At 47.0% G+C, this 15,133-nt stretch overlaps 1 protein-coding gene across 1 annotated transcript in view; it reads right to left on the bottom strand.

Moving 5' to 3' along the window:
- Window positions 1-15,133, bottom strand: part of LOC147663799 (olfactomedin-4-like) — a 160,823-nt gene that overhangs the window by 43,050 nt on the left and 102,640 nt on the right. Inside the window, exon 6 of the mRNA XM_086950196.1 lies at window positions 6,610-6,763. Coding sequence (XP_086806322.1) covers window positions 6,610-6,763 — 154 coding nt within the window. The remainder of the gene's footprint in view (window positions 1-6,609; window positions 6,764-15,133) is intronic.

Here is a 15,133-nt window from a genome sequence, read left to right as displayed (position 1 = left end):
TCATATATCAGCATCTAGTCTAAGGGTTTATGAGGTATACTTTAGGGGTGACGTATGAACACATAAAAATACGATTTTTCTACATACCAAAAGAATTTCCCCTATTATGTGCCACTGCATTGCATGTAAACTGCACAGTGGTACTCCTGGCAAACATGTATTATTTAGCAATGTTGTGGAAGGTGTAAATTTACACTGCATCCCACTTATGTCATTTAACTTTCCAGGCCAGAAGCACACTTTAGCCACCGTTTACAAAGGACTTACATTTACTAAATAGTGAGTTCCAATGTACAGCAAAGATTAAGAGGGAAATCAAAGGCTAGAAGCTATTGTTTGGCAATGTTAAAAGGCACACAGACAGCAAAAATATGGCAAATGTGGCTAAGTTCAGCATGAATTTTGTCCTTTTGGGTGGGGCTCAGGCTGACGACTAAGTTTTGTTTGGCCCTGTTTCTAATGTCTCACACAAACTATAAACTGATGGACTGATAGGGGGCTCAGAATTATTATCATAGACTGACATTAATTCAAACATTCCACTGATGATCTTTAGCTGCATCTGCCCATAGTAAAATATGTGTGCCTTTTTGTGATCTTTTGTTTATAAAGTGCAAGAGATAAGTCACCGATCAAATCAAGACTGGTCTCTTCCCCATAACCTGCCAGTATATTTTATTGTACATGGTTATTTAAAACCTTTACAATGTTAACAAAAGAAGAAGCTTCAATTTATAAAATGTGTATCTGAATTAAGCGTGTTAAAAAAAAAAATCTGTACACGAAGGAAGTAAACGAGAATACTGGATAAAATATCAAAAACACAATAGAAAGGGGCTTATCATCTTATCAAAAACGGTCTAGTGTGAGAGTCAAGAAGTGTCAATGTAGGAGTTGGTCTTCTGGGGTACCATTAAGCTCATCCCTTGGACCATTTAAGGTATTGGACGTTTTGGATGGTTTTTTTAATGTTTTGAAGCGGGCCTCGGCTCTTTCAAGAAATTTTACCATTCGACAACTCAGTTGGATGTTGTCCCCTTTAAAGCAGGTCTGAACAGCTTGTCTACAGGTCCGAATCTTATGGAAGTTAAAAAGCGGTCGCAGGAAAACTCGCCGATCTTGAGTGAGCTCGGTACAGGTGGTAATCAAGTGGACTATGTTTTCATTTCCGTCCCCACAAAGTCGGCATCTGGTTGGTGACGGTGGCCGTAGCCATGGAGGCAAGTGGGCCGCTGAAGGCAGTAGCCCCAGGCGAAATTTCCGAAATTTCTCTTTTATTTTTTTGGTGAAACCTATCTGCAAATAGGTTTGAGGCAAAGGCACGGTGTATGATTGTACCGTAAGCCAACCATGCGCCCGCTCTATTAGGGCGGCTTAGTCCTGCAGCACTGATTCCTTCCGGACTGTCTTGTTGATCACCTTTTTAAAGACTGGTGTGGAGACTGGGAGAGCCCAGAGTTGCTGCACACCGAGGTCCTCAATGGCTCCCTCCAGATACCTCCTTGCTGGGCATGTTGCTTTGTTTTGAAGTTCCTTCCACAGGAGAGCGTTTAAGGTATTCGGTTCACCCCTGCTTAGTTTATGCCAGGTTTTTATGTAGGCTCCCTTGCGTGCCAGCTCTTCTTTTTGTAACCCAAATTCTAGTCTCATTTGAGCCGGCGATGAATACCTCGGAAGGCCAAAGTTCATGCGAAGTGCTTTAGCCACAGGTCTTTCTAATAAGGGAGCGTCCCTCCCTCTCATAGCTTCACTGCCATAACCTGCCAGTAGTATTCACTACATACACACAGAAGAAAGCCGTAATGTGTTGGACTTCTTTCGGTTATTATTACGTTTTGAAAGGATGATGTCTAGTGTGTATATGTATTTTTGTGTTTTTGTGTGTTTCTGTGGCGTGATCCTCACCCTTCTATATTTAAAAACCAGCTCGACCTCAGCCGGGCCCTCCTATGAAAAGCAACTACATTGTTACTGCTCATCTCTTCTGTGAGCTGCATACCAGCTTATTTCTTGCTGTCTATATTCAATGATACAACTCCTGTTTTACTGTCAACTAGGGTTGTCCATTAGGGTAATGCCAAATGCTACACATTTCTGAAACAGGTGGAAAGATTGAAGAACAGGAGAAATAAAACAAATGGCTTATTCGCCATCCTTTTGCAAAATCACCAACTTCTACAGATGTGATTTCATACTACACTATTCATTGTTTCGTTTTCTAGTTCATGTGCAACATTTATATCAGTCTGGTGTTGTGGAAGATGTCTGTAATCATAAGCACATTAGCTGGCCTATTTCATAATGCCCCAGAAGCTTAGTCAGATCGATCACAGCTTGTGCTGTTTCATGGCAATTAAAGACAGTTGCCGCAGACTCTACTAATAAAGGACTGCCAGGTTGGTCATGGAAGCTTTAAAATGTGGCCCCATGAAAACAGAAAAGCTTCCACAAAATCACTTCACATTGGTTGCCAAAAAAACATTACCAGCATTGATAGTCATAGATCCAGTGAGTACCCCAGCAAAGGACACAACTAGCCAAAGCTCATCATTTCTATGAAATGCTATCTGAAACCTTTAACATTTTAAACACAGTCACATTCTTATGGAAACTGTACATGCATAAATACTCATTAAGAAAATGGAACACCACTCATTAAGGAGATAACTGAATATGCATCACAGAGGCATTGTGTAACGTTTTTTATGCAGCACCTAAACAATAATAAAGTGAAAAAACAACACAAATAAAATCCCACACCGATTTAGAAATATAGAGTAAAGATGATTTGATATCAGAACAACAAAAATCTATTCACTTAAACCGAAGATATGCAATTTCAATGATTTAAGGTAAGTATAACTCCTAGAAGCATAAAGCCTCTCTCACTTCTATGTGGTCGGGTGAGACTGGGAAAAAGTCACCAGTGCAGGCCGACCACGATAGAGCACTTGCTGGATGCAGGGACTAGGTTAGTCGAGCTGAAAATGTTGCCTTGTATAGTTTAGCGAGAAGAGTTCCAAGAGGTGCGGTGAGGAGCAGGGAGTGCATGGTTGCCACTGTAGCGTGAAGAGAAGGCTGGGCATCGCAGACAACCGGCATTGTAATGTGAAGATCCTGTTGGGCATCATGGATGGTCATTGCTGGAGATTCATGTTGGCCGTCCCGCAGATTGCGGATGCTGTAGCATGAAATGTAGACCGTCATTGATGGTTGTGCCTGGTGGTCACTGTAGCATGAAGAGTCGCGTTAACCAGGGCATGGTGTTGGCTGTCAGTGCAAGCGGCAAGATCGTGGCTCCAATTATCCCACAACATCTGAAATTCTCCTTTTCTTCAAGAAGGAACTCAAATGATGCCACAGCAAGGGTGCAGAACCAGAGCGGTAGCTCTTGGGGACCAGGAACTCACTCCAGAAGAGACCAGCAGGGCTCAGGCAGTCCCGGTCGCAGGTCCAGTTGCAGCCTGGCACCAGGTAAGCTGTGCAGATGTTGGGAGGTCTCTGGATCATGTAGTTTATAACTCGGAACAGGAAGTCAGTCAGCTAACACTTGGAGTCAATTCAGCCTGGAATGAAGGGTCCAGTCTTCCTCCTCAGTAAGAAGGAAAGGCCTCAAACAGCAGGGCAGTATGATGTACTTTTTATGTAGGATCCACCGCCCCAGGAGTGCACTGCAGAGTGGGTTTTGGGGTCCCCTTTTTATAGCAGGTTCCAGAACTTTTTCTCTACAGACCAGTCTAGAATTTCCTGCCTCTCTGCCCTGGTCCTAGTCTGTCTGGCTGCACAATAGGCTAGTGTGAAGTTCCTTGTAGGTAAGCTGGGCCAGTGCCTTTGAAGTAGGTGACAGATCCACCACACCATTAAGCAAGGATGGCCTATCCTGACAACAGTTAGTCATCAGAATAGGGTTAGCCTCTCATAGGCCGGGTGATCATAGGGGTGGGACCAAGTGGCTAATACTGCTGTTGTGAGGAGACCCGAAGGTCAGATCTTGGTGCCCTCACACACCTGTTAGGGTGTCATGCTTCATCATTGGGCGCTTCTCGTCTGGGCGGCGCGTTAATGCCTGATGGGACTGGGGTCTATTTGTCGGTGGTCTTTTGATCCGAAAACGCCGTTTAGGTGAATGCATGTGAGGGGGCTATGCAAGGGAGTGGCAAAAAGTGGCAAGTGAGAAATGTCTAAAATAGACGTTGGTGCCCTCAAAACAAATGTTACAGGGTAAGGTTACCAGGACTAGATAAAAACAGTGGTGCTATCATGTGGTCCAAATGCAACTACATAGCTGTTAGCAAAGTGAGGTGGACAGGTTTCATGCATAGATTTCCGGAAGGATCAGATGCCAGTTCATCAAAAATAGTGAATTAGCACCACCTTAGGGGCATGAAACCGTCTTTCTAATAAAGGACGGCCACTCAATGTATATGATACTGCACTTGGACGGTTGCAGCACAACACTTCCACCCCAAGGTGAGCAGAACAATGCCTCTTAAGCAAATTGGAGGGTGGTGGGAAAACTGCAGGACACTTGTTAAGGCTCGGGACACTGCTGCAAGACATACCCACCTCCAGAGACATTCTGACAACACCCAGACCCTCTATTGCAATGCTGTCTGGGAGAAATACACTGATGCTAACTGCCAACTACACCTAGTCATGTGAGCCAGGAATAGGCTGCAGGCCCAAATGGTTACAAGAAAATGCCAAATTTCTATGAGTGGCATTTTCAGATTTGTAACATAGAATCTGAATTTATCTTTAAGAGGGTTTTACATTACAATCCTCTAAGACTTGAAGCATGACATTCCAACCTGCTCCCACACAAACGTTATCACTTATTAAATGTAAAAAGGTAACCCAACGTTATCCTATGGGAAAGGTGGGCCTCACAGTAGTGAAAAACAACAATAAGAGTTTTTCACTTCCAGGACAGGTAAAACTTAAAAGTACATGTCCACCTTTCTAAATACAAGGCACCCTGCCCTATGGGCTGTATAAAGACAAATTAGATGCAACAAAAATTGAATTTTAGGCCTGGTAAAAGGTTTATTTTTGCAGATCAAAATTGCAGTTTAAAATCGCATACACAGGCAGCAATAGCAGGCCAGGGACATGCTTTAAAAAGCTGATTAAGTGGGTGGCACAATCAATGCTGCAGATCCACTAGTGACATTTAATTTACAGGTCCTGGATAGATGTAGTATCATTTTTCTAGGGACCTATAAGTAAATTAAATTTGGCCATTGGATGTAAGGCGATTTTTCCATGTTTGTAAGATAAGGACACAAGCACTTAGCACTGGTTAGCAGTGGTAAGGTGCAGAGACTCCTAAAACCAACCAATTGAGTTCAGGAAACAGGGGTGAAGGCAAAAACCTTAGGGGTGACACTGCAGAGAGAGACAGTAAGCATGATGTGCACTACTGCCCGTGAGTAACCCTCTATCCATATTTACTTTCCACAAACCAGCTAAATATTAATGAATAGGCAAAGCATTGAGGAGAGGTTATCTTAGTTCCATGTGCTTTGAAATCCTGCTATATATCTTTGTATATTTATTTTTTCATATTTAGCAGAGGTGTTTGATTATTTGCAAAGTAGTCTTACTTGCATATATGTTATGTGTGAATTGTATGATTTATGATCTGCCTTTAATGCCCCAGGGCAACTGGTTTGGGGTTGCTTGTTCAGAGCAGACCAGGATTGACAGTTTGGGAGGGACTGGTCCTATTGGAGCTGGATCAATACTGATGTGCTTATGGCTGGTCTCTGCATGAAAAAAAATGAGGGATTGAAATGCGACCCACGCAACTGGTAGTAAATAAGACTTTTACAAGTATTCCACCCAGCACCTTTATGCTTTTCCATTCATGAACAGGGCCCATTCTTTCTCCTAAGACTGGCTTGTGGACAGGCCATCTCTTTGACATGTATCTTAGACATGGTTTGCATTTGAAATTCCAGTGCCTTATTGTCCTTGGCACTGTTCTTAGAAGAAAAGGGCTCTAAAACCCTGCTCTACTCTCTGCAGTTTTCGCACCTTCCTCTAGTTTCTCACCTGAAAATTGGTGGCTGCTGAGCGGCTGAAAACAGTGATGCCATTGGAAAGGAGGAGTTTGAACGGGAGCTTTTAGCCGTGTGTGTCATTCTTGTGTATGGGTGTCCCTACTCCTTTACATTTTTCTTTTCTACTGCATCCAGTTCCCAAGCTTAGGAATGCCTTGTTTCTCTTAAAATCATGACACCTTGTTTATTTAGATTAGGCAATACCTAAAAGAAATTGACTTGTTAATTAATTTACATTTCCCCAGAAACAGATGCCGGTCTCAAGCACTCACTCCTATGATTTTAGTTTGCTTTTGGGCCTTTCATCAGTGTGTATTATAATACTTGCAATCTGATAAACTTTTGATGTATTTACATAAATAGGTGCATGTGATGTGCCTTATAAATATTAAATGACGACAGAGAGATACTGCCTGGGGAAGCAACGGCTGTTACAAAGAAAGACGCAGCGGAAGTCCTCTCCATCAGTGAATGTCGCTCCTTCCTTCTCTCGCCCAAAGACTACCCCTAATTCCTGCTGTGCTAAAGAATTAAACAGACTTACCCGCAGGGACAGGCACGTGAGCTTTGCCTTCATTTCTGTTTTCTTCACACTCCTTCAGTCGCATCCTGAGAGCCACAGTTTCTCGGCGGATTGCAAGGAGGTTGTTTTTATCGAGTCTTTCGAGCTTTTGTACTGTGGCGCTCATGTTGGTGATCTGCAGAAAAATACAACTAAAATTACTGATCATCACAGATTGCTGCTTGCTACTTTTGATCTGTAATTTCTTTGCATGGCAGACAGGAAGTACTAACTGATTTTCTGTCGACTTTGAAAAATCTCAATGCTTGTACTACTTTGAACCCAAAATAAGTGAGTGAGAAGCAGATGAACGCATAAATACAATGGACTGATTTTTGTCTAGATTTCCTAATGCTTTGTCTTCGCGTTGCGCTACTTTTGTATTGCAATCCCTACAATAATGGTCTCATATATGACCCGGTTTGCGTCGCTCTTGCACGAAGAAACGTGGTGAAGAGCGAAGCAAACCAGAAAGTCATATTTTAGAAGGCACACTAAGCCACGCAGAATGGCTTTGATTGGCTCTAAAAATGTAGACAACGCAGCACAAATTGCTGCATTGCCTTATGTAGTGCGGTTAGCACTCTAGCAGACGCACGTACGCATCCACGCATCCGCAGGCCAGGCGTGGCCTGCGGGGTCCAATAAAAGAAGGACGCGCGCTCGGGCACGTCACTTCCGAAAGAGACGAGTGTGTGGTTTACTGGCTGATGCTCCGCGCTTCCACCCCTGCGCACGTGGCCATGCTGGTCGCGTAGGCCTACCCACACACCCTCACTACATTGGCGACGAAGGCGGGATACCAACCCTTGCTCCCTTCATCGGGTGGTACCATCGACACCAACCCGCGGTGCCTACCGCGAGGAGACCAACGTACCCTCATTCTGGCGGGTCCGCCCCAGTGACCCGAGGTTGCCTGACTCACACCGAGGCAACACCACAGGTTTTTGTCGACCCACTAACATTCGAGCACAACCGCCATGGCGGACGAGGTAGCGGCACCAGTCATCAACATCCCGTTCCAGCATGCTGCTGCTGGAGTGCTGCCGCCGTTCAGCGAAGCGAGTGACCCATCCACAGCATCACCCCGGTGGAAGGTGTGGCTAGAGAGACTCGAAAATTACTTCGTGGTCACCAGGGAAACGGACGACGCGGTGAAACGATCGCTGCTCCTTCACTACGCGGGGGACGAGGTGTTCCGACTCTTCAAACACCTACCCAATTCGGCAGGAGTAACCACGTATGCTGCTGCGGTCACCGCACTGAACAACCACTTTGACCCACAACTGAACGTAGACTTCGAAGTCTTTAAACTGGGACAAGCCCGCCAACGAGAAGGTGAATCGATGGATCAATTCCACACTCGGGTCCGGGAACTGGCCAGTTCCACGGACGAAGACCAACCCAAGGCCATCAGGCGCCAACTAATACAAGGGTGTCGGGACAAAACGCTAAGGGGCCACATCCTAAGAAAGCCCGGGATCTCGCTCGAAGACATCCTTGTCTTGGCCAGAGCCCATGAACTGTCAGATGCCAGGGCCACGGCCATGGAACAAGCGCTGCATAAAGTTCCCGCCAAACCGGAAACGACCAAGAGTGAGCGGGCTGACGCAGTACGGGCACGACCACGTGGCCCAGGAAGAAAAGGAGCCCGGCGAGATGCACCACAGGGCCGGTGCGGATATTGTGGACACGAACCACATGCGGCCAGAGACTGTCCTGCCCAAGGCCAAGTCTGCGGGAACTGCGGAATCCCAAATCACTTCGCAGCGGTTTGCCGCCGGAGGAACAAACCTCCAAACTCACAGAAATCATGGACAACCGCCAAAGCGGTCCGCCAACTATCTATAGCAGAATCACCCCCGGGGAGGACAGACAAATTCCTACCAACGTCGCAGGTTGAATCAGACTCCGAGGACGAGGAGGAGGCGTATGTGGTCTCTTTCGCCAGGGAACTGAAAATCAGACGAAGGCCGCAGCCAACATGTGTGATCCACGTGGGTGAGAGCGAAGTGAAGGCCGTCATTGATACAGGGGCCACCGTCAATGTCATGGGCCTACAAGAATTCAACAAGCTGCGCCCTCGCCCGGAAGTCTTAAACTCCAAGACCAAGATTTTTGCGTATGGCGCCGACACCCCACTTCCCCTGAAAGGGAAAATAATCACACCAATACGAGCTGACGACGTGGAAGTAACCGCAACGATCCACATCATTGATCGAGAGGCCGACACCCTAATAAGCAGCCACACGGCGGAGGACCTAAAGCTCATTGCTTTTGCCAACCACATACGGAACCACCAGGTAGAAGAACTTCTGGAACGCTTCCCCGAGCTGTTCAAAGGCCTTGGGTGCATCAAATGCGCACCGATCAAGTTGCACATCGACAAGACCGTCACCCCCACCGCTCTCTGCCATCGGAGAATCCCATTCCACCTGCGGCCATTGGTGGAGAAAGAACTGGTGAAACTCGAGAAATTGGGGGTCATCGAAAAGGTAACCGGGCCCACCCCGTGGGTGTCGCCCATGGTCATCGTCGAAAAACCCAAGCAGCCGGGCGAGGTCCGGCTATGCATAGATATGAGACTACTGAACGCGGCAATCAAGCGGGAAAGACACCTGACCCCGACGATGGATGACATCATAGCCGACGTGAATGGCTCGAAGTGGTTTTCCAAAATCGACCTTAATGCAGGATACCATCAACTGCCACTCGCTGAAGAGTGCCGTTTCATAACCACATTCAGCACCCACCTGGGCCTCCGGAGGTACAAGCGACTCAACTTCGGAATATCCTCGGCCGCCGAGGTGTTTCAAAACACCATCAGGGAGCTGCTCTCAGGACTGCCAGGAGTCATCAATGTGAGCGACGACATCCTCATACACTCAGCCACGGCCTCCGAACATTACAAACACTTGCGGGATGTGTTGAAGAGACTCAGCACACATGGAGCGACACTCCACAAGGAGAAATGCCAATTCTTCCAGCCCTCGATCGAGTTCTTTGGCTACGTGTTCAACCAGGAGGGAGTCCAGATTGACCCACGAAAGTCAAAGTCCATCAAGGACGCCCCAGCACCCCAGTCGCCCACAGAAGTGAGGAGCTTCCTCGGAATGGCCACCTACTGCGGCCGTTTCATCCCAGGACTGGCCACACGCAGTGAGCCTCTCCGAGCGTTGACGAAGGCAGATGCCGCATGGACCTGGGGCCCCAGAGAACAAGAAGCATTCCGGAGCATAAAAGAAGCGCTTCTAGAGAACGCCACCCTCTCATACTTCGACCCGACCAAGCGGACTGAGGTAATCGTGGATGCCAGCCCCGTGGGGCTTGGGGCAGTCTTGACACAAGAACATGAACCAGGAAAATGGACCGCCCTAGCATTCGCAAGCAAAGCCCTAACACCCACCGAGGCCCGATATGCCCAGATTGAGCGCGAAGCGCTAGCTATCAAGTGGGCCTGTGGACACTTCCACCTTTACCTACACGGACAAGCATTCGTCATGGTCACAGATCATCAACCGTTGGTGCCACTCTTCAAAGGCACTGCCCCCCATCCACCGCCACGAATCGAGAGATGGGTGATACAGCTCCAGACCTACGACATGGAGGTCATCTACAGGCCCGGAGCCAAAAATCCAGCCGACTACTTGTCACGGCACCCGCTGCCGCGAGAACTGGCAACCACTGACGAGGAGTGTGATGGCTATGTTCAGTGGGTGGCTCTCACATCATGCCCCCAGTGTATGACTCTAGATGAAATCAAGGAGGCAGCCACAGAAGACCTCCCCTACATGCGGTCACTCCAGGCGGTGCAAGAGGGGTCCTGGACGGATTATCTCAGGCCTCCCCCGAGCTGGTCGGCGGCAGACAAGGAAACCCTCACCAAGTACTGGCAGATCCGCCATGAACTCAGCGCCACAGAGGAGGGCACACTACTTAGGGGGACGCGCCTCGTGATACCAAGGCAACTCAGACATCGGGCCACCCAACTGGCACATGGAGGCCACCAAGGGGTCACCAAGATGAAGGCGCGCATGCGCGAGAAGGTGTGGTTCCCCGCACTAGAAAGCACCGTGGACGAATATGTCAAGAACTGCATGCCCTGCCAGTTAACCAGCGATCCGGAACGACCAGTCCCCGTCATCACGGAGGATGCCTGCACCACTCCATGGGAAAAGGTCAGTGTGGATTTTGGAAGCTTCCCCGGTGAGGGACACACTCTAGTGGTCATAGACTCTTATTCCAAATATCCCCTTGTAGAGAAAGTGCCATCCACGGCTTTTGCCCATGTGGGGCCAGCACTTGAGAAGATGTTCTCCCTATTCGGCCTGCCCGGTGAACTTAAAAGCGACAATGGCCCTCCCTTCCAGGGGGCGGAGTTTGCCACCTTCATGGCGACGCGAGGCATAACCCACTGGCGCATCACTCCCCAGTGGCCACAAGCCAACGGGGAGGTGGAGCGGTTTATGCGTACACTTAACAAAATGTTCAGGATCGCAGTGGTCGAAGAGGCCGACCCCGAGCAGAGACTGCACGAATTCCTGAGGGAGTACCGTGGAATGCCCCACTGCACCACGCTGAGAAGCCCGTGGTCGCTGATGTTTCAAGGCCAACGTAGGGACCTCCTCCCTGTGCCGCCGGGGCAAAGGCGGGAAGATAAGGAACCGGATGAGATGCAGGAACTTGCACAAAGACGCCGACGCAGGAACAACATGCGGGCGAGCAGCCGCCGCAGGGCTACCCCAAGGCAGCTACATCGAGGGGACAGGGTCATCATCAAGAATCGACGACCCGGGGGGAAGTTTCGGACTTTCTATGAACCAGGACCGTGGACGGTCACTAACACGAAGGACAACAAGGAGGGAGAAGAAGTATCAAGGAACTCATCATGGTTCAAGGTAATCACTCCAGCCGGCAGTGCAAGTGCTGAAACACAGGAGGACACCCCCGAAACGCCCGGAGCGACAGCACCAGAAGTGGTAAGTGGCTCTGCAGCAGACGGGGGGGGCCTCACACCAGAACCTGAAGCGCCAATACCCTCCACCCCCGTCCGGAGCCAGGCCCACCACAGGGATCGAGGCTCAGGCCGCACGCCTCGTTACAGTCTGAGGCCAAACCCCTGCCCCAACCAGAAACTCAATGACTATGTCTGCCACCTGAGCTCCTGAACTCTGCAGCCGAGGAGCACGCAAGTACCTGTCATCATTGTATGTTTCATTTCATGAACAGTTTATTGAACATTTTGAAATTGTTGAAAGTTGGATAGAGATGTAGTGCGGTTAGCACTCTAGCAGACGCACGTATGCATCCACGCATCCGCAGGCCAGGCGTGGCCTGCGGGGTCCAATAAAAGAAGGACGCGCGCTCGGGAGTCACTTCCGAATGAGACGAGTGTGTGGTTTACTGGCTGATGCTCCGCCCTTCCACCCCTGCGCACGTGGCCATGCTGGTCGCGTAGGCCTACCCACACACCCTCATTACACCTTAGTCTGCCCTAGGTAGGTGTTTCATGGGCTCTGTGTTGGTGTTCACACACAACTCCAATTCTTTTTACACATTCTTATATATACAAGATCAAATAGATACACCTCCCGTTCCAGTATAAAAACTATTCCTTCTTGAATGCACACACCCTTGCACTATCACACAAGGGTGTGTGCCTTGGGGCATGGACGCCTGAAGCGTGCCTTCTGAGGGAGAGAGGAAAATAATGCCTTTTCTCAATAGATATGATGCTGTTCTGCTCTCTCCCATTCATCCAACCCAGCCTTGAATGAATTGTTTAGTCATTTTGGTCTTAGTGTTCCGCAAATGCATTATATTCTAATATACTTGTAATAAGACAAATAGACAAATGGGATATCCCTTACACTTGTGATGGGGTACCCTTTCACCATACTTTATCAGACCACAAATATTGTATTGGCTCTGCTGGATTGATACGAAGTGGGAAGAATGTAGTGTGAAGGCATTTTCGAAGTCATGTGGATCATTTACTCGCAGGCACTAGAGTCGAACTAAGTTCACTCAGTTTTTGGCTCTCCCTTTTGAACTAATGGGGAGCCTTGTTAAAATGTTAAGAGCTGGGTTAACAGTTAGTGACAGTAAAACTTACATCGTTCCACTAAGGGGCCAGTAGTAATGCTAGGTCATAAAGAGCTCTATTTGAATCTGTGACATCGAATACTTTGTTTCTGAAAGAGTTTGCAAAATTCTACTTTCAGTGCAACATATGATTTGTTGGCATCTTGCTTGGCTTTTTTTCATGCAAGGGCATACCTCGTGTAAAAAAGTCAGTCTAGATACAGGCAGGAGACTGATAATGCAGAAAATGTCTCTTGGTGTGGCGTTTTCTGCACAAACCAGTATCTCAACTCCAAACTTTGAACGAAATCAGAGACATTTTGCATAACGTGAGGTTTTATAATTTTACAAAATTTGCCTACATAATTTTTTTTACCTTTTTGGGCAATATGTATCAAGCAAAATTGAGATCGCCATTGCGGAAATTCACAGAATTTTGGTGTTTGAGATCGCAATTTTGCTTAGTGGTATGTATGAAGCAAATATGCGTGCAAAATAAGGAATCGCAAAATCTGCGATTCTTTATTCTACGATTGCATTTAAGGAATCACAATTTTTGTGATTCTTTAAATGCAATGTAAGAAGCATCAAAAAAGTGCAATTTGGCCTTAAGGAATCGCAAATTACTACCAACTTCATGTTTTTGGCAATTTGCGATTTCATTGAAAAATGCACTTTTTTGCATTTTTCTAAGTGCAATGTGAAGCACATACATGCCGTTAAGGACATGTATGTGCCCCACATTTGCACCCATGCTTATTTCAGGGGTGCAACAGGGTGTCCTTTTGACACCCTTCAAATTGCATTCTCAGTTTGCGATTCTCTAATTGCTAATTGCAAATTGAGAATGTCTTCCCATTCATTCCTATGGGCCTCAAGGCCCATAGGAATGAATGGGGAGGTATTCCTTAATTGCGAATCGCAATTTGAAATTCTCAATTAAGGAATATGTAGGATTCACAAAATATATTGCAAATCCTACATACATAGCATTTTGCGATTCTCAAATAGCGATTCACATAAAATCGCTATTTGAGAATCGCAAATGAGGATTTTGATACATATGGCCCTTTATTTTTAATTGTCCATCAGTTTAACATGCAGTCAGGGCATATATTATACTGGTACATCACAGCATAACGCGGAAAAAGCGGTCCACACTACGCCTCAGAGTACTTGTTACACTGGGCTGTATCTATTATCCAGGTACTCACGGTGGGCACTGCCACCTGCTTCCATGTCATTGTCACACATCTCTTTCCCACCAGCAAGGTTTTGCTCACACATTTTCTACAAGTTTGAGGTACTTGTTTCACATAACCCAGGAGAGCCAGCATTGGGCCTGCCACCATTAATAATTCAGTCATCTCATTAACATGGAAAATAGTTGCTGCCCGAAGTTTAGTTCGGGCAAAGCTCTGCTAAGTGTATAAAGTATGTACTAGGTGAGCGTGGCACCTAGTACATTTATTGTTCTCCAGCGTATGTATTTATATTGACATAATCTATGCCGACCAGTGATAGACACTTGATTACTTTGCTCGCAGCAGTATTCCCATTGCTCACTCGAAATTTCAGCTTCCATATCCTTCAAGCAGCGGTCTCTGGCTCTGATATCTTTAGATTTCACGCCCCTCAGTACCGCATTAAACATCAGGGTAACAAGCTTTGTAACAAGGGCTGGTCCTGCCACTACCAGGGTCAGGACATTCCCTCCCTCTGGTTCATGTGGAAAGGTTAGAAACGCATGCCTGATCGATTCTCCTAATCTTTAGTAATAAAAGACATCGATGGAGATGAAGCTCCACTTTGCACAAATGTTCGGTCCTGGAGGCCAATTGTTTTACTTTATATAGGTCTCCTAATCTGTAAAACGAACTTGATTGTAGGTTCTTAACCATATTTCTTTCTCGCGTCATTGTCACTCTATGGTTCTATTTTAAGGGCATGTACATTATCTTCACCTTACACATCTGCTTCAGTCTGGCCCTTATCCACATAGTACAGTGCACAGTGTGGACTTCACCTCTAGGTCAGTAGGAAGTTTCAACAATACCGTTTCAAGTGGTATGGGTCTGTCAGGTCCATTTCCTGCCCCCTTTCTGGTGCTTGTCTCATGTTGTGAAACCAGCGTGCTGCAAACTGTGCCTGGGCTATCATGTAGTGTGCATTGAAGTTGGGAGACACACATCCACACTGTTTGTAAGACTTTTGAAGCCTTTTCAGAATAATTTGTGTCCGATTTCCAGCACAGGTGAGTTTCGTAAGGAGCGTGCCAAAGAAGCTACGGTTCAGTGGCACTAGTATATCCATACTAATATAATAAAGAGAGAGCCCAAACCTTTGAGGCAGGTAATCTCAGGAACCACAGCACCAATCACAACACCCAATATAGCGTTGGAAAGGGCAGTTGCAGCAGAAG

The sequence above is a fragment of the Lissotriton vulgaris genome, unplaced genomic scaffold (assembly GCF_964263255.1).
Source record: "Lissotriton vulgaris unplaced genomic scaffold, aLisVul1.2 SCAFFOLD_1391, whole genome shotgun sequence".
Lineage (NCBI taxonomy): Eukaryota > Metazoa > Chordata > Amphibia > Caudata > Salamandridae > Lissotriton > Lissotriton vulgaris.
The sequence above is the reverse complement of the archived record's forward strand: the minus strand, read 5'-3'. Positions and strand labels throughout refer to the sequence as shown.